The sequence below is a fragment of the Lucilia sericata genome, unplaced genomic scaffold, assembly GCF_015586225.1.
Source record: "Lucilia sericata isolate MDLA Ls3-8-SP2 unplaced genomic scaffold, ASM1558622v1 Contig000811F_arrow, whole genome shotgun sequence".
In the NCBI taxonomy this organism is placed as follows: domain Eukaryota; kingdom Metazoa; phylum Arthropoda; class Insecta; order Diptera; family Calliphoridae; genus Lucilia; species Lucilia sericata.
Window position 1 is genome coordinate 65001 of NW_023994803.1, and position 23770 is coordinate 88770.

Below are 23770 nucleotides of genomic sequence, written 5' to 3' on the forward strand. Positions count from 1 at the left end.
GATAGATAATGTTGCTAATATGTTTCATATGTTGCAGCAATGTTACCGACACATTTCATATCTTTTTAATGTTTAACTTTTTTAACAACAAATGTTGAACAAATTTCTAGCCTAAAAAATACAACGAAATTTCAAAACAGTTTTTTGTTCTGTTTTATTTGCATTATTTCACATTTTCACGTGTGTCAAATAAAACTTTTTTTTATTAATAATTTTTACACATTTTTCAATAAAATTAAAAAACCTTGAAAATTTTTTTCAAATTTATATTTGTAAACAAAAGTTTTTTTTTTCTTTTCAAAAATAACCCAATTAAAACAAATACATATCATCATCAGTAAATAGAAAAAAACAATTTGAATTTACTCATTTAAAAAGCTGATAACACAAATAGAAATGTTTAAACTTAAAAAAAAAACATTCACTGACAATTTAGACAACATCTGTCTATAAAAATTGTTTATTTTTTTATATACAATTTGTCTGGTTTAATCAGTATTTAATCAATACGCATTTAGGCTATTTACTCTGTAATTAAAAAACATATTTACACTTGTCCACCTCAGAAAATGTATAAGTTTTGTTAAGCTTGAGAGCAAAGGCTTAGAGTAATAACATCTAAACTAAAGTTTAGTATTTCATTTCATCAATTTCAATTTCATTTTATCAAACAATTTGCTAAACGCTAGTTGATTCACTAAATCTAGCCATGTCAGACAATAATTAGATAACAGGCTATAACCCCAACACATTTTAGCATGCAATTATATTATTTCCTTTTTTTGTTTAATTTTTATTTATAATATTTAAATAAATTAACTAAATAATTTAACTCAAAACTTGTTAAACTTGTCATTATTAAACAAATACTAAAAAAACAAATATACATTTATTCAACAAAATATTAAACAAATTCTAATACTAAAAAAATAATAATAAATTTCTACTAAATTCACAAAAAGGTGTTATTTTTAGTTGTCATAATTTTGTTAAAAAAATATATATTTAAATAATTAAACACGAATAGAGTTAATATTTTAATGAAATGTAATAAAAATTTAACTGAAAAAGCAGTAAACATTACTATTAAATCTCAGTTGAGAGATTCTTTAGAGTACTATTGTACACTGTTTCCAAAAACCAAAAAAATATTTTTAAACTCACTTTTTAAACGGCACTTCCATAAAACGGGTTAGTAATGAAAAAATATTATTGCACAAAAGTAAAAATATAACCTAGTGTATATTCCAGAAATAAAGTCTAGCGTATAGTCTAGTGTATAGTCTGTTGTCTATAAATTAGTCTAGTCTAGTTTATAATCTAGTCCATAGTATAGACTTTAGTCTAGTCTCGTCTACAGTCTAGTCTATAATCTGGTGTAAAGACTAGTCTGTAGCCTACTCTATGGTATAGTCTATAGTCATTTCTATAGTCAAGTGTATAGTCTAGTCTACACACTAGTCTATAGTCTAATCTGCAATATAGTCCTCAGTCTAGTGTATAATCTGGTCTATATTATAGTCTTTAGTCTAGTCTCATCTATAGTCTAGTCTATAATGTAGTCTATAGTCTAATCTATTTATATTCAATTATAGTTTAGTCCATAGACAAGTTTATAGCCAAATCTTTTATAGTCTAGTCTATAGTTCAGTTTTTAGTCTATAGTCTAGTCTATAGTTCAGTTTTTAGTCTATAGTCTTGTTTATAGTCTAGTCTATAGTCTAGTCTATAGTCTAGTATATAGTCTAGTCTATAGTCTAGTCTATGGTCTAGTCTATAGTCTAGTCTATAGTCTAGTCTATAGTCTAGTCTATAGTCTAGTGTATAGTCTAGTCTATAGTCTAGTCTATAGTCTAGTCTATAGTCTAGTCTATAGTCTAGTCTATAGTCTAGTCTATAGTCTAGTCTATAGTCTAGTCTATAGTCTAGTCTATAGTCTAGTCTATAGTCTAGTCTATAGTCTAGTCTATAGTCTAGTCTATAGTCTAGTCTATAGTCTAGTCTATAGTCTAGTCTATAGTCTAGTCTATAGTCTAGTCTAGAGTCTAGTCTATGTCTAGTCTAGTGTATAGTCTAGTGTATAGTCTAGTCTATAGTCTAGTCTATAGTCTAGTCTATAGTCTAGTCTATAGTCTAGTCTATAGTCTAGTCTATAGTCTAGTCTATAGTCTAGTTCTATAGTCTAGTCTATAGTCTAGTCTATAGTCTAGTCTATAGTCTAGTCTATAGTCTAGTCTATAGTCTAGTCTATAGTCTAGTCTATAGTCTAGTCTATAGTCTAGTCTATAGTCTAGTCTATAGTCTAGTCTATAGTCTAGTCTATAGTCTAGTCTATAGTCTAGTCTATAGTCTAGTCTATAGTCTAGTCTATAGTCTAGTCTATAGTCTAGTCTATAGTCTAGTCTATAGTCTAGTCTATAGTCTAGTCTATAGTCTAGTCTATAGTCTAGTCTATAGTCTAGTCTATAGTCTAGTCTATAGTCTAGTCTATAGTCTAGTCTATAGTCTAGTCTATAGTCTAGTCTATAGTCTAGTCTATAGTCTAGTCTATAGTCTAGTCTATAGTCTAGTCTATAGTCTAGTCTATAGTCTAGTCTATAGTCTAGTCTATAGTCTAGTCTATAGTCTAGTCTATAGTCTAGTCTATAGTCTAGTCTATAGTCTAGTCTATAGTCTAGTCTATAGTCTAGTCTATAGTCTAGTCTATAGTCTAGTCTATAGTCTAGTCTATAGTCTAGTCTATAGTCTAGTCTATAGTCTAGTCTATAGTCTAGTCTATAGTCTAGTCTATAGTCTAGTCTATAGTCTAGTCTATAGTCTAGTCTATAGTCTAGTCTATAGTCTAGTCTATAGTCTAGTCTATAGTCTAGTCTATAGTCTAGTCTATAGTCTAGTCTATAGTCTAGTCTATAGTCTAGTCTATAGTCTAGTCTATAGTCTAGTCTATAGTCTAGTCTATAGTCTAGTCTATAGTCTAGTCTATAGTCTAGTCTATAGTCTAGTCTATAGTCTAGTCTATAGTCTAGTCTATAGTCTAGTCTATAGTCTAGTCTATAGTCTAGTCTATAGTCTAGTCTATAGTCTAGTCTATAGTCTAGTCTATAGTCTAGTCTATAGTCTAGTCTATAGTCTAGTCTATAGTCTAGTCTATAGTCTAGTCTATAGTCTAGTCTATAGTCTAGTCTATAGTCTAGTCTATAGTCTAGTCTATAGTCTAGTCTATAGTCTAGTCTATAGTCTAGTCTATAGTCTAGTCTAGTATAGTCTATAGTCTAGTCTATAGTCTAGTCTATAGTCTAGTCTATAGTCTAGTCTATAGTCTAGTCTATAGTCTAGTCTATAGTCTAGTCTATAGTCTAGTCTATAGTCTAGTCTATAGTCTAGTCTATAGTCTAGTCTATAGTCTAGTCTATAGTCTAGTCTATAGTCTAGTCTATAGTCTAGTCTATAGTCTAGTCTATAGTCTAGTCTATAGTCTAGTCTATAGTCTAGTCTATAGTCTAGTCTAGTAGTCTATAGTCTAGTCTATAGTCTAGTCTATAGTCTAGTCTATAGTCTAGTCTATAGTCTAGTCTATAGTCTAGTCTATAGTCTAGTCTATAGTCTAGTCTATAGTCTAGTCTATAGTCTAGTCTATAGTCTAGTTCTATAGTCTAGTCTATAGTCTAGTCTATAGTCTAGTCTATAGTCTAGTCTATAGTCTAGTCTATAGTCTAGTCTATAGTCTAGTCTATAGTCTAGTCTATAGTCTAGTCTATAGTCTAGTCTATAGTCTAGTCTATAGTCTAGTCTATAGTCTAGTCTATAGTCTAGTCTATAGTCTAGTCTATAGTCTAGTCTAGTCTATAGTCTAGTCTATAGTCTAGTCTATAGTCTAGTCTATAGTCTAGTCTATAGTCTAGTCTATAGTCTAGTCTATAGTCTAGTCTATAGTCTAGTCTATAGTCTAGTCTATAGTCTAGTCTATAGTCTAGTCTATAGTCTAGTCTATAGTCTAGTCTATAGTCTAGTCTATAGTCTAGTCTATAGTCTAGTCTATAGTCTAGTCTATAGTCTAGTCTATAGTCTAGTCTATAGTCTAGTCTATAGTCTAGTCTATAGTCTAGTCTATAGTCTAGTCTATAGTCTAGTATATAGTCTAGTCTATAGTCTAGTCTATAGTCTAGTCTATAGTCTAGTCTATAGTCTAGTCTATAGTCTAGTCTATAGTCTAGTCTATAGTCTAGTTTATAGTCTAGTTTATAGTCTAGTCTATAGTCTAGTCTATAGTCTAGTCTATAGTCTAGTCTATAGTCTAGTCTATATTCTAGTCTATAGTCTAGTCTATAGTAGTCTATAGTAGTCTATAGTCTAGTCTATAGTCTAGTCTATAGTCTAGTCTATAGTCTAGTCTATAGTCTAGTCTATAGTCTAGTCTATAGTCTATTCTATAGTCTAGTCTATAGTCTATAGTCCAGTATAGTCTAGTCAATAGTCTAGTATAGTCCAGTCTATTGTATAGACTATGTTAAAAATTTAATATATTTCTTTCATTAAAAGTGTATCAAAAATGTCATTTAGAAATTAATATTCTTATCAAAAATGCCATCACAGCTGCATATTATACAAATATTTATAAGAAAACAAATTTACAAAGAAGCAGCTTAAGCAAATATGAAAGAAAGGTATATAAGCTCAAGCAGTATTAATAACAAATCAGTTGTTTTTAACACCTTAATTAAAATTTTAAATCTACAGTCCAAAAAAAAAAAATGCCAAAATTCCTAAACATTTTCTTGGTTTTCGTTGTTGTTCTAGTCTTTGCTGCAGCCGTACAAGGTATAACAAATACAGTGGAACAATTATAATCCTTGAAACGTTATATGCAAATATGTTTTAAATTGTTTAATAAATCTAAATTATTTATATAATTTCTAGCCCAGCATTGTGGTCCCAACCAGGAATTTTACCCATGCGGCTCTGCTTGTCCTTCTAGATGTGGTGAATTTGGTATGAAAGCCTGTACCGCAAATTGTGTTGTTGGTTGCCAATGCAAACGGGGCTACATGCTAAACGCAAAGAACGAATGTGTCCCTCCAGAAGAGTGTTAATTAATTGTCTTATAATTAATAATACAAATATGAAAAATTATAAGCATTATTTTAATTGAAATAAAATTATTAAAAAAATTTTTTCATGAAAATTTATTTTGTATTTAGGAGTAGTAATGATAAAAAGATCTATGTTCTAGTCTATATTAAGTTCAGTCCATAATATACACTATAGTTTAGAAAATAAAGCCTACTGTAGATTTGACTATAGACTAGACTATAGACTTGACTATAAACTAGACTGTAGACTAGACTATAAACAAGACTATAGACTGGATATAGTCCAGACTAGACTAGTAAAGATGGATGAGTTACTAGGCTATAAATCATAAAGGTATATGTCGTTTATTTTTGTAATAATTGCAAAGTGATTATTATTCGAAGCACGAAATAGAACAAATATAATGCAAATCAGATATCGGATGCACTACTTTGCATAAATAGATATGTTAATGAAAGAAAAATGTGCATAATTTAGAAATGTAAATAAATAAGAAAGCAAGTATTTAAGGCCCAACAATGTCAGTCTCGAAATCAGTTGTTTTTTCAACCGAGTTACAAACTTTCAAACTTCCGTTAGAAAACAAAAAGAAAAATGGCCAAATTATTCCAAAATATTTTCTTGGTATTCGGCATTGTTCTAGCTTTAGTAGCAGCTTCACAAGGTAAAAAAACTTTTATTCTTTAAAACTATCAATTTGGTTGTGTTCTGTTGAAAACCTTTTAGGAAACTATTTAAAATATTTATGCACATATATATTTTTTTACATTGCCAGCTGAAGAATGTGAAGGCGCCAACCAAGAGTTTAATGATTGTGGTATTGCCTGTCCCCCAACATGTGATGAACCTGGTCCTAAACCATGTACCTTGCAGTGTGTTCCTGGTTGCCACTGCCAAGACGGCTATGTACTAAACGAGAGTGATGAATGTGTCCTTCCAGAAGCGTGTTAATTCAAGGATATTTGTACTTAATAATACAAGTTAATATATTCACAATTACTAACATATATGAAGTAAAATTATGTGTTTAAATATGCAAAAAACTGGATTCTAAAAGTTTTGAAAAATATGATTCCAAACTATATATATAGGACTGCAATTGTGTTAAAATAACACATAGTCTATAGTCTAGTCTCTAGACTAGCCTATAGTCTAGTCCATAGTCTAATCTATAGTCTAGTCTATAGTCTAGCTTATTATCTAGTCCATAGTCTAATCTAGTCTAGTCTATATTATAGTTTTGAAAAATATAGTCTATAATCTGGCATACAATCTAGATTATAGATTAGTCTATAGTCTAATATACAGTCTATAGTTTAGTTTGAAGTGTGGTCTATAGTATATTCTATAGTCTAGTTTATAGTCTAGTCTATAGTCTAGTCCATAGTCTAGTCTATAGCCTGGTCTATAGTCCAGTCTATAGTCTATTGTAGACTCGACTATAGACTAGACTATAGACTAGACTACACTATAGACTAGACTAGACTAAAGACTAGACTAGACTAAAGACTAGACTATACTATAGACTAGACTATAGACTAGACACTATAGACTAAACTAAAGACTAGACTATAGACTAGACTATAGACTAGACTATAGACTAGACTATAGACTAGACTATAGACTAGACTATAGGACTAGACTATAGACTAGACTATAGACTAGACTATAGACTAGACTATAGACTAGACTATAGACTAGACTATAGACTAGACTATAGACTAGACTATAGACTAGACTATAGACTAGACTATAGACTAGACTATAGACTAGACTATAGACTAGACTATAGACTAGACTATAGACTAGACTATAGACTAGACTATAGACTAGACTATAGACTAGACTATAGACAAGACTATAGACTAGACTATAGACTAGACTATAGACTAGACTATAGACTAGACTATAGACTAGACTATAGACTAGACTATAGACTAGACTATAGACTAGACTATAGACTAGACTATAGACTAGACTATAGACTAGACTATAGACTAGACTATAGACTAGACTATAGACTAGACTATAGATTAGACTATAGACTAGACTATAGACTAGACTATAGACTAGACTATAGACTAGACTATAGACTAGACTATAGACTAGACTATAGACTAGACTATAGACTAGACTATAGACTAGACTATAGACTAGACTATAGACTACACTATAGACTAGACTATAGACTAGACTATAGACTAGACTATAGACTAGACTATAGACTAGACTATAGACTAGACTATAGACTAGACTATAGACTAGAGTATAGACTAGACTATAGACTAGACTATAGTAGACTATAGACTAGACTATAGACTAGACTATAGACTAGACTATAGACTAGACTATAGACTAGACTATAGACTAGACTATAGACTAGACTATAGACTAGACTATAGACTAGACTATAGACTAGACTACTAGACTATAGACTAGACTATAGACTAGACTATAGACTAGACTAGACTAGACTAGACTAGACTATAGACTAGACTATAGACTAGGACTATAGACTAGACTATAGACTAGACTATAGACTAGACTATAGACTAGACTATAGACTAGACTATAGACTAGACTATAGACTAGACTATAGACTAGACTATAGACTAGACTATAGACTAGACTATAGACTAGACTATAGACTAGACTATAGACTAGACTATAGACTAGACTATAGACTAGACTATAGACTAGACTATAGACTAGACTATAGACTAGACTATAGACTAGACTATAGACTAGACTATAGACTAGACTACGAATAGACTAGACTATAGACTAGGACTATAGACTAGACTATAGACTAGACTATAGACTAGGACTATAGGACTAGGACTATCAGACCTAGACTATAGACTAGGGACTATAGACTTAGACTATAGACTAGACTATAGACTAGACTATAGACTAGACTATAGACTAGACTATAGACTAGACTATAGACTAGACTATAGACCTGACTATAGACTAGCCTATAGGACTAGACTATAGACTAGACTATAGACTAGACTATAGACTAGACTATAGACTAGACTACTAGACTAGACTATAGACTAGACTATAGACTAGAACTATAGACTAGACTATAGACTAGACTATAGACTAGACTATAGACTAGACGATACCTAGACTATAGACTAGACTATAGACTAGACTATAGACTAGACTATAGACTAGATATAGACTAGACTATAGACTAGACTATAGACTAGACTATAGACTAGACTATAGACTAGACCTATAGACTAGACTATAGACTAGACTATAGACTAGACTATAGACTAGACTTAGATAGACTATAGACTAGACTATAGACTAGACTATAGACTAGACTATAGACTAGACTATAGACTAGACTATAGACTAGACTATAGACTAGACTATAGACTAGACTATAGACTAGACTATAGACTAGACTATAGACTAGACTATAGACTAGACTATAGACTAGACTATAGACTATAGACTAGACTATAGACTATAGACTAGACTATAGACTATAGACTAGACTATAGACTAGACTATAGACTAGACTATAGACTAGACTATAGACTAGACTATAGACTAGACTATAGACTAGACTATAGACTAGACTATAGACTAGACTATAGACTAGACTATAGACTAGACTATAAACTAGACTATAGACTAGACTATAGACTAGACTATAGACTAGACTATAGACTAGACTATAGACTAGACTATAGACTAGAGTATAGACTAGACTATAGACTAGACTATAGACTAAACTATAGACTAGACTATAATCTGGCATACAATCTAGATTATAGATTATTCTATAGTCTAATATACAGTCTATAGTTTAGTTTGAAGTGTAGTCTATAGTCTATTCTATAGTATAGCCTATAGTCTATTATATAACCCAGTCTATAGTCTAGTTTATAGCTTAGTCTGTAGTCTAGTCTATAGTCATTTCTATAGTCAAGTTTATAGTGTACTTTATAAATCGTTTAGTCTATAGTCTAGTATAAAGTCTAGTCTATATCCAATTCTATTGTGAAGTCTATAGTCTAGTCCATAGTGAAGTCTGTTATCTTGTCTATAGTCTAGTCTATGGTTTAGTCTTTAGTCTAGTCTATAATCTTGTCTATTCTATAGTATATTCTATAGTTTAGTCCGTAATCTATCCTATAATCTATGGTCTATAGTTTATTATATGGCCTATTCTATATCAAATCTTAGTCTATAGTCTGGACTACATTATAGTCTATAGTCAATTCTATAGTTAAGTCTATAGCCTAGTTTAGATTGCAGTCTAGTCTATACTATACTCTAGTAGTATATTTTTATTTAGGTACCAAAATAAAAGTACTGTTTTTAAACTTCACATCACTGATGCATATGTAGTATGCATTCTATAGAATACATACGTACATACATATATGTTTATATAAGAAAATGTGTGCAAATAGGGAGTTTAAGTAAACAAGAATGTAAGTATATAAGCACCAGCAATGTCAGTTAAAAATCAGTTGTTTTTCAAACTTAATTACAAACTTTCAAACTTCATTTAAAAAACAAAAAAAAAAAAAAATATGGCCAAATTATTCCAAAATATTTTCTTGGTATTAGCCCTTGTTCTTGCCTTCGCAGCAGCCACACAAGGTAAGGCAACAAAGTCCTTTTTAAAAAACTGACTATTAAGTCTTTAATAATTATTGATTCTTTTGTTCTGTTGTTGTAATTTTTTAATACATTTCCAGCCGAAGATTGTGGTGACAACAAAGAGTTTAACTCATGTGGTTCTGCCTGCCCTGATAGATGTGGTGAATCGGAACCCAGAGCCTGTACCATGCAGTGTGTTATTGGTTGCCAGTGCAAACGTGGCTATATGTTAAACTCGAAAGATGAATGTGTACTTCCAGAAGATTGTTAATGAAAGGATTTGTTTTAAATAATATTCCAACTAAATATGTAAATACACATACTTACATACATACACACATATATGCAAGAAAATAAAAAATGTATTTCAAATATATTTTGAATATGCAACCAAAGAGCACTGTGATTTTAATCTAAATTTGGAACCAGGCATTTCATATTATTACGGTCTAAGCTACAACAGTCAAGTATATAATTTAATATATAGTCTAGACTATTACCTGGTCAGTAGTCTTGTCTATAGTCTAGTCTATAGTCTAGTCGGTAGTCTAGTCTATAGTCTAGTCTATAGTCTAGTCTATAGTCTAGTCTATAGTCTAGTCTATAGCCTAGTCTATAGTCTATAGTCTAGTCTATAGTCTAGTCTATAGTCTAGTCTATAGTCTAGTCTATAGTCTAGTCTATAGTCTAGTCTATAGTCTAGTCTATAGTCTAGTCTAGTCTAGTCTATAGTCTAGTCTATAGTCTAGTCTATAGTCTAGTCTATAGTCTAGTCTATAGTCTAGTCTATAGTCTAGTCTATAGTCTAGTCTATAGTCTAGTCTATAGTCTAGTCTATAGTCTAGTCTATAGTCTAGTCTATAGTCTAGTCTATAGTCTAGTCTATAGTCTAGTCTATAGTCTAGTCTATAGTCTAGTCTATAGTCTAGTCTATAGTCTAGTCTATAGTCTAGTCTATAGTCTAGTCTATAGTCTAGTCTATAGTCTAGTCTATAGTCTAGTCTATAGTCTAGTCTATAGTCTAGTCTATAGTCTAGTCTATAGTCTAGTCTATAGTCTAGTCTATAGTCTAGTCTATAGTCTAGTCTATAGTCTAGTCTAGTCTAGTCTATAGTCTAGTCTATAGTCTAGTCTATAGTCTAGTCTATAGTCTAGTCTATAGTCTAGTCTATAGTCTAGTCTATAGTCTAGTCTATAGTCTAGTCTATAGTCTAGTCTATAGTCTAGTCTATAGTCTAGTCGTCTAGTCTAGTCTATAGTCTAGTCTATAGTCTATAGTCTAGTCTATAGTCTAGTCCATAGTCTAGTCTATAGTCTAGTCCATAGTCTAGTCTATAGTCAAGTCTATAGTCAAGTCTATAGTCAAGTATATAGTCTAGTCTATAGTCTAGTCTATAGTCTATTCTATATTCAAGTCTATAGTCTAGTCTATAGTTTAGTCTATAGTCTAGTCTATAGTCTAGTCTATAGTCTAGTCTATAGTCTAGTCTATAGTCTAGTGTATAGTCTAGTCTATAGTCTAGTCTATAGTCTAGTCTATAGTCTAGGCTATAATCTAGTCTATAGTCTAGTCCAAAGTCTAGTCTATAGTCTAGTATATAGTCTAGTCCATAGCCTGGTCTATAGTCTAATTCATACTCTAGTCTATAGTCTAGTCTATGGTCTAGTCTATAGTCTAGTCTATAGTTTAGTCTATAGTTTAGTCTATAGTCTAGTCTATAGTCTAGTCTATAGTCTAGTCTATAGTCTAGTCTATAGTCTAGGCTATAATCTAGTCTATAGTCTAGTCTAAAGTCTAGTCTATAGTCTAGTATATAGTCTAGTCCATAGCCTAGTCTATAGTCTAATCCATACTCTAGTCTATAGTCTAGTCTATAGTCTAGTCTATAGTCTAGTCTATAGTCTAGTCTATAGTTTAGTCTATAGTCTAGTCTATAATTTAGTCTATAGTCTAGTCTATAGTCTAGTCTAGTGTATAGACTAGTCTAGTGTATAGTCTAGTCTATAGTTAGTTAGTTAGTTTGAAAGGAGGATGTACATATGTACATCAAATCCGAAGACATACACCTAGGCCTCTATCGGGCCTGTTGTGCGCTCCTTAACCAGTGCCTCAGGTGGGAATCGAACCCACCACCTCCGGTCTACCAGACTAGAACACTAACCACTAACCTACCGGAGGCCACTAGTCTAGTCTATAGTCTAGTGAATTGTTAAGTGAAAGGATTTATTTTATTAGAAATACAAATTAATACATACTATATGAATGTATATAAATATGTATATATGAAAAATTTATAATATAGTATTTGTGTTTGAATTATTTTTAATCACACTGTTCATACCTAATCTTCAATAATTTATTAATTTGAAATATGATATTTCGGAGAATTTTAATATATTAATAACAAGTTCTAAAGAACTTGAAATAGAGACTTGAGAAATAGAACACACAAACTGAGCTTTAATATATAAGAAAAGTACATACATATACACATGTACATACATATATATAAATAATCTTAATGTTAAAGTACAACATTTTAGAAGCATATAAGCCTTAGTATTGATAACAAACAAATTAGTTGTTATTGAAACTTAAAATCAAACACTTTACTTGTTATTTCTCTCAAACAAAAATTAATAAAATAAAAAAAGAAATTATGGCCAAATTATTTCAACAAATTTTCTTAGTATTGGCTATTGTTTTTGCATTTGCTGCCACCATACAAGCCCAAGGTAATTATTTGAAGAAATTATGGGGAGTTAGTAATCACAATATTTTCTTTTCTAGGCAAACAATGTCCTCCCAATCAAGAATGGAAAACCTGTGGTACTGCCTGCCCTGCTAAGTGTGGTGAACCAGCTCCCAAATTCTGTACTTATCAATGTATTGTTGGTTGCCAGTGCAAGGATGGTTATATGCTTAAATCAAATGGCGATTGTGTGGCCCAAAGAGATTGTTAGTTAATCGAACTTGTGTTAAATTGTTGGACGGATAAGGAATAAATTGTTTAAAATGTTAAGGATAATATAAAAAGAAATGTTTAAAACAAAAAATTAATGAAAGTGTGTCAATTCGCTGGACTGGACAACTTTTCTAAAGGAAAGTTGTTGCCTACTTTAGATACATTTTTTATAAGAAAATAGAACAAATTGTTAATAGAAAAGTTGCCGACATTCTGAAAAACTTTTTAATTAAAAAAGTGCCGAGACTCTCATACTATTTTCAATAGAAATGTTGACGATACTCTGGACAACATTTATTAAAGAATTGCCTACACTTTAGATAAATTTTTAATAAGAAATTTGCCGACACTCTGAACAAATTTTCAACAAAGTTGCCAACTCTCTAGAATAAGAAAGTTGCAGACACTCTTAGAAAATTTTGAATAAAAAATCTCTTACATTCTGGGCAACTATCTAGAAAAGTTGCCAACACTCTGTATAACTCTTTAATAGAAAAGTTGCCGACAATCTTCACAAATTTTCAATCAAAATGTTGACGATACTTTAGACAACTTTTATTACAAAGTTGCCAACAAATTTTTAATAAGAAAGTTTGCCGATACTCTGAATGAATTTTCAACAAAGTTGCCAGCACTCTAGAAAAATAAGTTGCTGACACTCTCAACTAATTTTCAATAGAAATGTTAACAATAATCTAGACATCTTTTAGAACAAAGTTTTAATAGAAAAGTTGCCGATGCCCTCAATATATTTTCAATAGAAATGTTGACAATACTCTGGATAACTTTTAGTAAAAAGTTATCGACATTCTTAACATATGTTCAATCGAAATGTCTCACAATTTGTGGACAATTTTAAATAAAAAAAGTTGCCAACACTATCGACAAATACTCTGGTCAACTATTCTATGTTTTGAAGAGCTTTTTTATAGAAATGTCGCAGTTAATCTATAAAATTTTTATTACAATGTTGTCAACATTCTAGACAAATTTTTAATAAGAAAGTTGCCGACAATCTGAACAAATTTTTAATAGAAAAGTTGCTAACGTTCTGGACTACTTTTTAATAGGAAAGTTGCAGGTATGGATAGCTTTTCAAAAGAAAAGTTGCCGACACCGTCAAGAAACACTTTGGTTAACTTTTCAATATGTTGAAGAACTTTTTTTTTATAGAAAAGTCGCAGATACTCTAGAAAACTTTTTAATAGGAATCTTACTGATACTTTGAACTAATATTTAATGTAAAAGTTGCCGATACTCTGTAAAACATTTCAGTAGACAAGTTGCCGACATTCTGGACAACTTTTAGAAAAGTTTTCTATGTTCTGAGCAAGTTTTTAATAGAAATGTTGCCGATAAACACTTTTAACAATTTCTTATAGAAAAGTTGCGATACGCCCTAATTCCCAAATTTTTACAATATAATTATAATTTAAATCGTGTCTGAAAAGCTATAAAGTTATCGAAAACAATAAACCTGACTACCACTATATAAATCATTAAAAGTTATCTTTTAATATATTAGTAATTATTCTAAACCTCACAAGTTTACGAGCCATGTTACAGTTTGCAAAACTAATACTTTTATTATCTAGTCTAATATTTCTAGCTTCCTGTCAAGATTGTAAGTATTTAAAGAAATCGTTAAAAGATCAATTATTTTCACAAGTTCTTTTATGCATTTCAGCTTGTCCTCCAAATCAAGAATTTACAACATGTCTTTCAACTTGTCCGCCCACCTGCAGTAATCCTAATCCTAAAAGTTGTCTTTTTTGGTGTAGATCGGGTTGTAAATGTATTAATGGTTTTGTGTTAAATGATAAAGGTGATTGTGTGGAACCGAGTGATTGTTAAAGAGAAAATATGGAAATAGTCGAATTTTAAATGGAAATGGTGTATTTAATTTTAATACTAATTGTTATTGCAGTTATTTATTTAACATCTATTAATCAAAGTTTTAAACAAATATTTAGCATTAAAAATACACTACACTAACCTAGAGTATTTGTTTGAATCTAAAGTTTTTTCAATATTATTTGAAGACTGTCGTTACTACTTTTCTTCAGAAAAGTTTCTGATAGTTGCTACAACTCTTCAGTGGAAAAATTGCTGAAAGTCGACATTACATTTATACAGAAATGTTGCTGACAGTCGGCACTACTTTTCTATAGAAAAGTAGCTAGCTGACAGTCGGCACTACTTTTCTATGGAAAAGATGCTGACAGTCGGCACTACTTTTCTATGGAAAAGTTGCTGATAGTCGGCACTACTTTTCTATAGATTAGTTGCTGACAGTTGGCACTACTTTTCTATAGAAAAGTTGCTGACAGTCGGTACTACTTTCTTATGGAAAAGTTGCTGACAATGGACACAACTTTTCTATAGAAAAGTTGCTGATAGTGGTCACTACTTTTCTATAGAAAAGTTGCTGATAGTAGTCACTACTTTTCTATAGAAAAGTTGCTGACAGAGGTCACTTTTTTTCTATAGAAAAGTTGCTGACAGTCGGGACTTCTTTTCTATAGAAAAGTTGCTGACAATGGACACTACTTTTCTATAGAAAAGTTGCTGACAGTCGGCACTACTTTTCTATAGAAAAGTTGCTGACAGTCGGCCATACTTTTCTATAGAAAAGTTGCTGACAGTCGGCCATACTTTTCTATAGAAAAGTTGCAGACAGTCGGCCATACTTTTCTATAGAAAAGTTGCTGACAGTCGGCCATACTTTTCTATAGAAAAGTTGCTGACAGTCGGCCATACTTTTCTATAGAAAAGTTGCAGACAGTCGGCCATACTTTTCTATAGAAAAGTTGCTGACAGTCGGCCATACTTTTCTATAGAAAAGTTGCTGACAGTCGGCCATACTTTTCTATAGAAAAGTTGCTGACAGTCGGCCATACTTTTCTATAGAAAAGTTGCTGACAGTCGGCCATACTTTTCTATAGAAAAGTTGCTGACAGTCGGCCATACTTTTCTATAGAAAAGTTGCTGACAGTCGGCCATACTTTTCTATAGAAAAGTTGCTGACAGTCGGCCATACTTTTCTATAGAAAAGTTGCTGACAGTCGGCCATACTTTTCTATAGAAAAGTAGCTGACAGTCGGCACTACTTTTCTATAGAAAAGTTGCTGACAGTCGGCACTACTTTTCTATGGAAAAGTTGCTGTTAGTGGTCACTACTTTTCTATAGAAAAGTTGCTGGTTACTAATTTCCTATAGAAAAGTTGCTGTTAAGATTAATTAAGTAAAATGTTTAGAACGACCATAAATTGTTTTGAATTTTTGATTATTTAAAAGGGGATTTTCACTAATTAAAAATCGCATTTAATTACTTAATAATTAACTTTTTAATTAAGTTTTGAGAAATAAGTATTTTAAACATTCTGTAATTAAGTTACATACTAGATTTAGTATTCATTATAAAAATATATATTAACATGTTATATCGGTATGTATGTACTTGCTAAAAATCACTGAAAACAAATCATCCAGACGGTAATAATTTCTAACTTTTTGCGGTTGTCAGCAGCAGACAGGAACGTAGCTATTAAAAGCAAACAATTATTATTATGGGGATCGATTAACAAATTTTCCTAAATTCCCCTCAGATTGCAGTCAATAAATATGTACTTTTTTTATTTAGCACAATGATTATTTGATTATTAACTAATATGAAAAAAAAACAATATTTAATATATAATTTGTTTAAGAGAATTTAAACAAATAATAACTAAAGTATAAATACTATAAAATTTTCAATGCAACAAATTAGTTAGCTCTGAACAGTTGTCATATAGAAAACAATATTTTCATTTAAAAATAAAAAAAATTTTTTAAAATGTTTAAATCTCAACATATTTTCTTATTATTTGCTGTAGTCATTTTAGTAGTGGCTATTCAAGCAGATGGTGTGTTGAATTAATCCTTTCAAAGTTTGTATAGAAAATATTTTAATCGGTTTATCTTTATTAATTAGAACAATGTGGTAAAAATCAACAATTCACCAACTGTGGTTCAGCTTGTCCACCCAAGTGTAATGATGAACCCGCTAAGATCTGCACTTTGCAGTGTATTATCGGCTGCCAATGTAAACCAGGATATTTGCTTAATAGCAAAAATGAGTGTGTAACACCACAGGAATGTTAAAAAAAACTATTTAAAAAAGTTTAATTCAAAAATCAAACAGAAGTGATAATAAAAATTAAACAAAGAGCTTAATTACTTAACAATAAATATTATTTTATATTCTATTTACATGATTTATTTAACAATCTAACACCTTAAATAAAAATTAACAAATATTTTAAATTAAATAAATGTTTAAAGTTTTTTTTTTTAATTACGTAAATTTCAAATATTTTATTTAATGTTATGCCTTTTACACTGTATTTATTTAGAATTTTCCAATCAATCAACTTGTTGTAATAAAATTAAAAGGAAAAAAACTTTAATAAAATAACATAAAAATCGCGTGAGACATTTTTAATTAGAAAAAGTTAAAAAACGTAAAATAACATGAAATTTCGAAACCACAAAAAAAAGCTTTATAAACTAACAAATTATAGGCTTGAGCAAATTAATTAAAGGTATTAAACAATTTTTAATTTTTAAAGTTAAATAAAAAGCCAATTTAATAAAAAAGTGTTTGAAGGAAAACTGAAAACCAAACTAATATTTACATTAAACTATTATTGCCAATAGTGTTTGCGGTGCCAGCCCCTTCATTTTTTTCAAAATGTATAAATAAATAATGTTAGTATTTTTTAAAGGTAATATAATATATTAAGGCTAAAACATAGTTCTAAAGAACTTTTTATTACTGTAAACTATTCTACAGAACAATTGCTGACAAAGTAGTGCCACTTTTCTATAGAAGAATTGCTGACAGTTGGCACTACTTTCCTATAGAAAAGTTGCTGACAGTCGGAACTACCTTTCCATAGAAAAGTTGCTGATAGTCGGAACTACCTTTCCATAGAAAAGTTGCTGACAGTAGGCACTACTTTTCTATTGAAAAGTTGCTGACAGCCGGCACTACTTTTCTGTAGAAAAGTTGCTGATAGTCGGCACTACTTTTCTGTAGAAAAGTTGCTGACAGTCATCACTACTTTTCTATAGAAAAGTTGCTGACAGTCGGCACTACTTTTCTGTAGAAAAGCTGCTGACAGTCAGCACAACTTTTCTATACAAAAGTTACTGAAAGTCGGCACTACTTTTCTATAGAAAAATTACTGCCAATCGGAAATACTTTTCTATAGAAAAGTTGCTGATAGTCGTCACTGCTTTTCTATAGAAAAGTTGCTGATTGTCGGTACTACTTTCTATAGAAAAGTTGCTGATTGTCGGTACTACTTTTCTATAGAAATGTTTCTGATAGTCGGCACTACTTTTCTATAGATAGGTGGCTGACAGTCGTCACTACTTTTCCATAGAAAAGTTGCTGATAGTCGTCACTACTTTTCTATAGAAAATTGCTGACAATCGTCACTACTTTCCTATAGAAAAGTTGCTGACAGTCGTCACTAATTTTCTATAGAAAAGTTGCTGAGAGTCGTCACTATCTTTCTATAGAAAAGTGGTGCCTACTGTCAGCAACTTTTCTATAGAAAAGTAGTGCCGACTGTCAGCAACTTTTCTATAGAAAAGTAGTGCCGACTGTCAGCTACTTTTCTACAGAAAAGTAGTGACGTCTGTCAGCCACTTTTCTATAGAAAAGTTGCTGATAGTCGGCTCTACTTTTCTATAGAAAAGTTGCTGACAGTCGTCACTACTTTTCTATAGAAAAGTGGCTGACAGTCGTCACTACTTTTCTATAGAAAAGTGGCTGACAGTCGTCACTACTTTTCTATAGAAAAGTGGCTGACAGTCGTCACTACTTTTCTATAGAAAAGTGGCTGACAGTCGTCGCTATTTTCTATAGAAAAGTTGCTGACAGTCGGCACTACTTTTCTATAGAAAAGTTGCTGACAGTCGGCACTACTTTTCTATAGAAAAGTTGCTGACAGTCGGCACTACTTTTCTATAAAAAAGTTGCTGACATTCGTCACTACTTTTCTATAGAAGAGTTTCCGACATTCATTACTACTTTTCTATAGAAAAGTTGCTGATATTCATCACTACTTTTCTATAGAAAAGTTGCTGACAGTCGTCACTACTTTTCTATAGAAAAGTGGCTGGCAGTCGTCACTACTTTTCTATAGAAAAGTGGCTGGCAGTCGTCACTACTTTTCTATAGAAAAGTGGCTGGCAGTCGTCACTATTTTTCTATAGAAAAGTTGCTGACAGTCGTCACTATTTTTCGATAGAAAAGTTGCTGAAAGTCGCCACTAATTTTCATAGAAAAGCTGCTGACAGTCGTCACTACTATTCTATAGAAAAGTTGCTGAAAGTAGGCAGTTCTTTTCTTTAGATAAGCTGATATTTGGAACTTTTTTTCTATAGAAAAGTTTACGACAATCTGGTCAACTAGACTAGAGAAATTTTTTAACCTTTTTTGAAGAGTTCCTTTTCTTTGCAGTTATTTTTAACAGTCTGGTCAAATTTACAGTACAAAAATGTCCTACAGTCTGGTAAAATTTTCTATAGATAAATTTCAGAAAGTATGGCCATTTGTTTAAAAAAAAAGTTCCTTTCATTGTAATGAAAAGTTTCCGACAGTCTGGTTAACTTTTCTATGGAAATGTTTCAGTTAATCTGGTCAAAATAATTCTGATAGACTGGTCTACTTTTCAATAGAAAAGTTCCTGACAATCAGGTTTTTTTAGTGTTGTTGTTTACATATATTATACTAAAAATTGCACATTTAAATAAAATTAAATAAAAGAATTCACATGCATTGTTCTTAATTGAGTTGTCTTTTTTTTTGTTTTAGAAAAAAATCTTACAGGTTTTTGAAAATTTAAAATTTTTTCTTAAAAACAATTGTTTAACCTTGATTTCTAGTAATTTTTTTATTTGTAAATGTTTTTAATTTTTTTATTCTACAGCAACTACTGTGTGCTAATGTTTTTGGCGGTGCCAAACAAAAATTCTAATAATTCGTTTTATTTCAATATATTCTAGCTCAGACAAAAGAAATACAAAAAAATTATTAAATAAAAAAAAATTTAAAACAGATTGACATTTTCAAGGCAGTTGTCATTATGATCATTGCCATATAATCTAAACTATACCAACCATATTGCCATGTAACTTTTCATGTCATGTCATTTTTGTTTTCATTACACGAAAAATAAACAAACATATTCTACACTTAAGGCGACTTTCAAACGATAATTTATTTCATAGTTTTATTTTATTAACTAAATAGTGGATATTTGATAAGTAAGAACAAGCAAATAATCAGCTAAAAGTTGTATTGGATTTGGGCAAAACAAGGTGGCAACCGCTAGGTGAAACACCACCAGCATTATAAGAGTTTAAATTCCTTAAAGAGTCATGTTTTTTGTCATGTTATTGAAGTATTTTTTTTTCAGCATTTTCTTATTCGGGACTAGATTTTGTTTCATTAGCATTCATTCATTCATTCATTCACTCACAGCCCAGTTGGAGTTGATGTAATCATGTTGTTTTCTTGACAATTGCTTATTGTAATTATTTTTATAAAACATTTGTTGTGAAACTACTGCTTGAACTTATCATTTGCTCTAAATCTTAATTGAAAAACCTTCAAATTTATATCTAAACTTAGTTTTGTTTAAGTAATTAATTTTTAGCGCCAGATTAAAACGTTAGATTTTATTACTTTACTTAACTTTAAATTCCAGTAAAAAAATTGGTTACTGGATGCATTTGCATTACCTAGACATAGCCTAGATTAGACTATAGACTAGACTATAGACTGGACTATGGAATCGAATATAGACTAGATTATAGTTTAGACTATAGTCTAAATTATAGATTAGACTATAGGCTAGACTAAAGACTAGACTATAGACTAGACTATAGACTAGACTATAGACTAGACTACAGACTGGATTATAGACTAGACTATAGACTAGACTATAGACTAGACTATAGACTAGACTATAGACTAGACTATAGACTAGACTATAGACTAGACTATAGACTAGACTATAGACTAGACTATAGACTAGACTATAGACTAGACTATAGACTAGACTATAGACTAGACTATAGACTAGACTATAGACTAGACTATAGACTAGACTATAGACTAGACTATAGACTAGACTATAGACTAGACTATAGACTAGACTATAGACTAGACTATAGACTAGACTATAGACTAGACTATAGACTAGACTATAGACTAGACTATAGACTAGACTATAGACTAGACTATAGACTAGACTATAGACTAGACTATAGACTAGACTATAGACTAGACTATAGACTAGACTATAGACTAGACTATAGACTAGACTATAGACTAGACTATAGACTAGACTATAGACTAGACTATAGACTAGACTATAGACTAGACTATAGACTAGACTATAGACTAGACTATAGACTAGACTATAGACTAGACTATAGACTAGACTATAGACTAGACTATAGACTAGACTATAGACTAGACTATAGACTAGACTATAGACTAGACTATAGACTAGACTATAGACTAGACTATAGACTAGACTATAGACTAGACTATAGACTAGACTATAGACTAGACTATAGACTAGACTATAGACTAGACTATAGACTAGACTATAGACTAGACTAGACTAGACTATAGACTAGACTATAGACTGGACTATAGACTAGACTATAGACTAGACTATAGACTAGACTATAGACTAGACTATAGACTAGACTATAGACTAGACTATAGACTAGACTATAGACTAGACTATAGACTAGACTATAGACTAGACTATACACTAGACTATAGACTAGACTATAGACTAGACTATAGACTAGACTATAGACTAGACTATAGACTAGACTATAGACTAGACTATAGATTAGACTATAGACTAGACTATAGACTAGACTATAGACTAGACTATAGACTAGACTATAGACTAGACTATAGACTAGACTATAGACTAGACTATAGACTAGACTATAGACTAGACTATAGACTAGACTATAGACTAGACTATAGACTAGACTATAGACTAGACTATAGACTAGACTATAGACTAGACTATAGACTAGACTATAGACTAGACTATAGACTAGACTATAGACTAGACTATAGACTAGACTATAGACTAGACTATAGACTAGACTACAGACTAGACTATAGACTAGACTATAGACTAGACTATAGACTAGACTATAGACTAGACTATAGACTAGACTATAGACTAGACTATAGACTAGACTATGGACTAGACTAGACTATAGACTAGACTATAGACTAGACTATAGACTAGACTATAGACTAGACTATAGACTAGACTATGGACTAGACTACAGACTGGATTATAGACTAGACTAGACTATAGACTTGACTATAGACTTTAGTCTAGTCTTTACTCTAGTCTATAGTCCAATCTTTAGTCTAGTCTATAGTCTAGTTTATAGTCCAGTCTTTAGTCTAGTCTATAGTCCAGTCTTTAGTCTAGTCTATAGTCTAGTCTATAGTCTAGTCTATAGTCTAGTCTATAGTCTAGTCTATAGTCTAGTCTATAGTCTAGTCTATAGTCTATTCTATAGTCTAGTCTATAGTCTAGTCTATAGTCTAGTCTAGTCTATAGTCTAGTCTATAGTCTTGTCTATAGTCTAGTCTATAGTCTAGTCTATAGTCTAGTCTATATAGTCTAGTCTAGTCTATAGTCTAGTCTATAGTCTAGTCTATAGTCTAGTCTATAGTCTAGTCTATAGTCTAGTCTATAGTCTAGTCTATAGTCTAGTCTATAGTCTAGTCTATAGTCTAGTCTATAGTCTAGTCTATAGTCTAGTCTATAGTCTAGTCTATAGTCTAGTCTATAGTCTAGTCTATAGTCTAGTCTATAGTCTAGTCTATAGTCTAGTCTAGAGTCTAGTCTATAGTCTAGTCTATAGTCTAGTCTATAGTCTAGTCTATAGTCTAGTCTATAGTCTAGTCTATAGTCTAGTCTATAGTCTAAGTCTATAGTCTAGTCTATAGTCTAGTCTATAGTCTAGTCTATAGTCTAGTCTATAGTCTAGTCTATAGTCTAGTCTATAGTATAGTCCATAGTCTAGTCTATAGTCTAGTCTATAGTCTACTCCATAGTCTAGTCTATAGTCTAGTCTATAGTCTACTCCATAGTCTAGTCTATAGTCTAGTCTATAGTCTAGTCTATAGTCTAGTCTATAGTCTAGTCTATAGTCTAGTCTATAGTCTAGTCTATAGTCTAGTCTATAGTCTAGTCTATAGTCTAGTCTATAGTCTAGTCTATAGTCTAGTCTATAGTCTAGTCTATAGTCTAGTCTATAGTCTAGTCTATAGTCTAGTCTATAGTCTAGTCTATAGTCTAGTCTATAGTCTAGTCTATAGTCGAGTCTATAGTCTAGTCTATAGTCTAGTCTATAGTCTAGTCTATAGTCTAGTCTATAGTCTAGTCTATAGTATAGTCCATAGTCTAGTCTATAGTCTAGTCTATAGTCTACTCCATAGTCTAGTCTATAGTCTAGTCTATAGTCTAGTCTATAGTCTAGTCTATAGTCTAGTCTATAGTCTAGTCTATAGTCTAGTCTATAGTCTAGTCTATAGTCTAGTCTATAGTCTAGTCTATAGTCTAGTCTATAGTCTAGTCTATAGTATAGTCTAGCCTAGACTATAGACTAAATTTTCATTTCAATATAAATCTCATTCAAAGCAAATTTTATTGGTTTCCAAACTTTTGTTCTGGATCATATCATGTATGTACGTATGTATGTTTTAGCCAACAATAGTTATTATTTAACATAAACAACAATCTCCGTAGATTTCTTAAGAAGTACTTAGCAAAAATTCCTTTATTCCTTGTGAAAAATAAAAATCAATTGTTTATCTAAAAACATATTTTTGACATTTTTATGTCAAACAAGTTTGTTGCCTAAATCTTTTGTTTTACATTGTGATGCAGTTATTATTATTTTATTATGTTTTCTTAAGTATGTGGATTTTTTTCTTTTGCAAACTAATGATATAATTATGGGAA

The 23770-nt window shown here is 31.0% G+C and overlaps 5 protein-coding genes across 5 annotated transcripts; all 5 read left to right on the forward strand.

Annotated features, from left to right (window-relative positions):
• Positions 1 to 4680: 4680 nt before the first annotated feature.
• LOC119608244 (chymotrypsin inhibitor-like) lies at positions 4681 to 5169 on the forward strand. The gene is made up of 2 exons (XM_037962572.1): positions 4681 to 4818; positions 4918 to 5169. Exons 1-2 carry the CDS (start codon positions 4752 to 4754, stop codon positions 5088 to 5090), a joined length of 240 nt encoding a protein of 79 aa, XP_037818500.1. The 5' UTR covers positions 4681 to 4751; the 3' UTR covers positions 5091 to 5169.
• Positions 5170 to 5507: 338 nt separating this feature from the next.
• LOC119608241 (chymotrypsin inhibitor-like) lies at positions 5508 to 6110 on the forward strand. The gene is made up of 2 exons (XM_037962568.1): positions 5508 to 5755; positions 5867 to 6110. Exons 1-2 carry the CDS (start codon positions 5686 to 5688, stop codon positions 6040 to 6042), a joined length of 246 nt encoding a protein of 81 aa, XP_037818496.1. The 5' UTR covers positions 5508 to 5685; the 3' UTR covers positions 6043 to 6110.
• Positions 6111 to 9588: 3478 nt separating this feature from the next.
• On the forward strand, positions 9589 to 10118 carry LOC119608242 (chymotrypsin inhibitor-like). The gene is made up of 2 exons (XM_037962569.1): positions 9589 to 9723; positions 9822 to 10118. The coding sequence occupies exons 1-2, from the start codon at positions 9654 to 9656 to the stop codon at positions 9992 to 9994; spliced, it is 243 nt and encodes an 80-aa protein (XP_037818497.1). The 5' UTR covers positions 9589 to 9653; the 3' UTR covers positions 9995 to 10118.
• A 2137-nt stretch (positions 10119 to 12255) lies between these two features.
• LOC119608240 (chymotrypsin inhibitor-like) lies at positions 12256 to 12784 on the forward strand. Its single transcript, XM_037962567.1, has 2 exons — positions 12256 to 12459; positions 12515 to 12784. Exons 1-2 carry the CDS (start codon positions 12384 to 12386, stop codon positions 12685 to 12687), a joined length of 249 nt encoding a protein of 82 aa, XP_037818495.1. The 5' UTR covers positions 12256 to 12383; the 3' UTR covers positions 12688 to 12784.
• A 3651-nt stretch (positions 12785 to 16435) lies between these two features.
• Positions 16436 to 16943, forward strand: LOC119608243 (chymotrypsin inhibitor-like). The gene is made up of 2 exons (XM_037962570.1): positions 16436 to 16597; positions 16666 to 16943. Exons 1-2 carry the CDS (start codon positions 16528 to 16530, stop codon positions 16833 to 16835), a joined length of 240 nt encoding a protein of 79 aa, XP_037818498.1. The 5' UTR covers positions 16436 to 16527; the 3' UTR covers positions 16836 to 16943.
• The last annotated feature ends 6827 nt before the right edge of the window (positions 16944 to 23770 follow it).

What these genes read in the sequence shown, in the direction of transcription:
- LOC119608244 (XM_037962572.1), top strand. Translation starts at nt 4,752, where the DNA reads ATGCCAAAATTCCTAAACATTTTCTTGGTTTTCGTTGTTGTTCTAGTC. An exon ending in CTTTGCTGCAGCCGTACAAG is followed by an intron (nt 4,819 to 4,917) that starts GTATAACAAATA and finishes TATAATTTCTAG; the next exon opens with CCCAGCATTGTGGTCCCAAC.
- LOC119608243 (XM_037962570.1), top strand. Translation starts at nt 16,528, where the DNA reads ATGTTTAAATCTCAACATATTTTCTTATTATTTGCTGTAGTCATTTTA. An exon ending in AGTGGCTATTCAAGCAGATG is followed by an intron (nt 16,598 to 16,665) that starts GTGTGTTGAATT and finishes TTTATTAATTAG; the next exon opens with AACAATGTGGTAAAAATCAA.
- LOC119608240 (XM_037962567.1), top strand. Translation starts at nt 12,384, where the DNA reads ATGGCCAAATTATTTCAACAAATTTTCTTAGTATTGGCTATTGTTTTT. An exon ending in TGCCACCATACAAGCCCAAG is followed by an intron (nt 12,460 to 12,514) that starts GTAATTATTTGA and finishes TTTCTTTTCTAG; the next exon opens with GCAAACAATGTCCTCCCAAT.
- LOC119608241 (XM_037962568.1), top strand. Translation starts at nt 5,686, where the DNA reads ATGGCCAAATTATTCCAAAATATTTTCTTGGTATTCGGCATTGTTCTA. An exon ending in TTTAGTAGCAGCTTCACAAG is followed by an intron (nt 5,756 to 5,866) that starts GTAAAAAAACTT and finishes TTACATTGCCAG; the next exon opens with CTGAAGAATGTGAAGGCGCC.
- LOC119608242 (XM_037962569.1), top strand. Translation starts at nt 9,654, where the DNA reads ATGGCCAAATTATTCCAAAATATTTTCTTGGTATTAGCCCTTGTTCTT. An exon ending in CTTCGCAGCAGCCACACAAG is followed by an intron (nt 9,724 to 9,821) that starts GTAAGGCAACAA and finishes ATACATTTCCAG; the next exon opens with CCGAAGATTGTGGTGACAAC.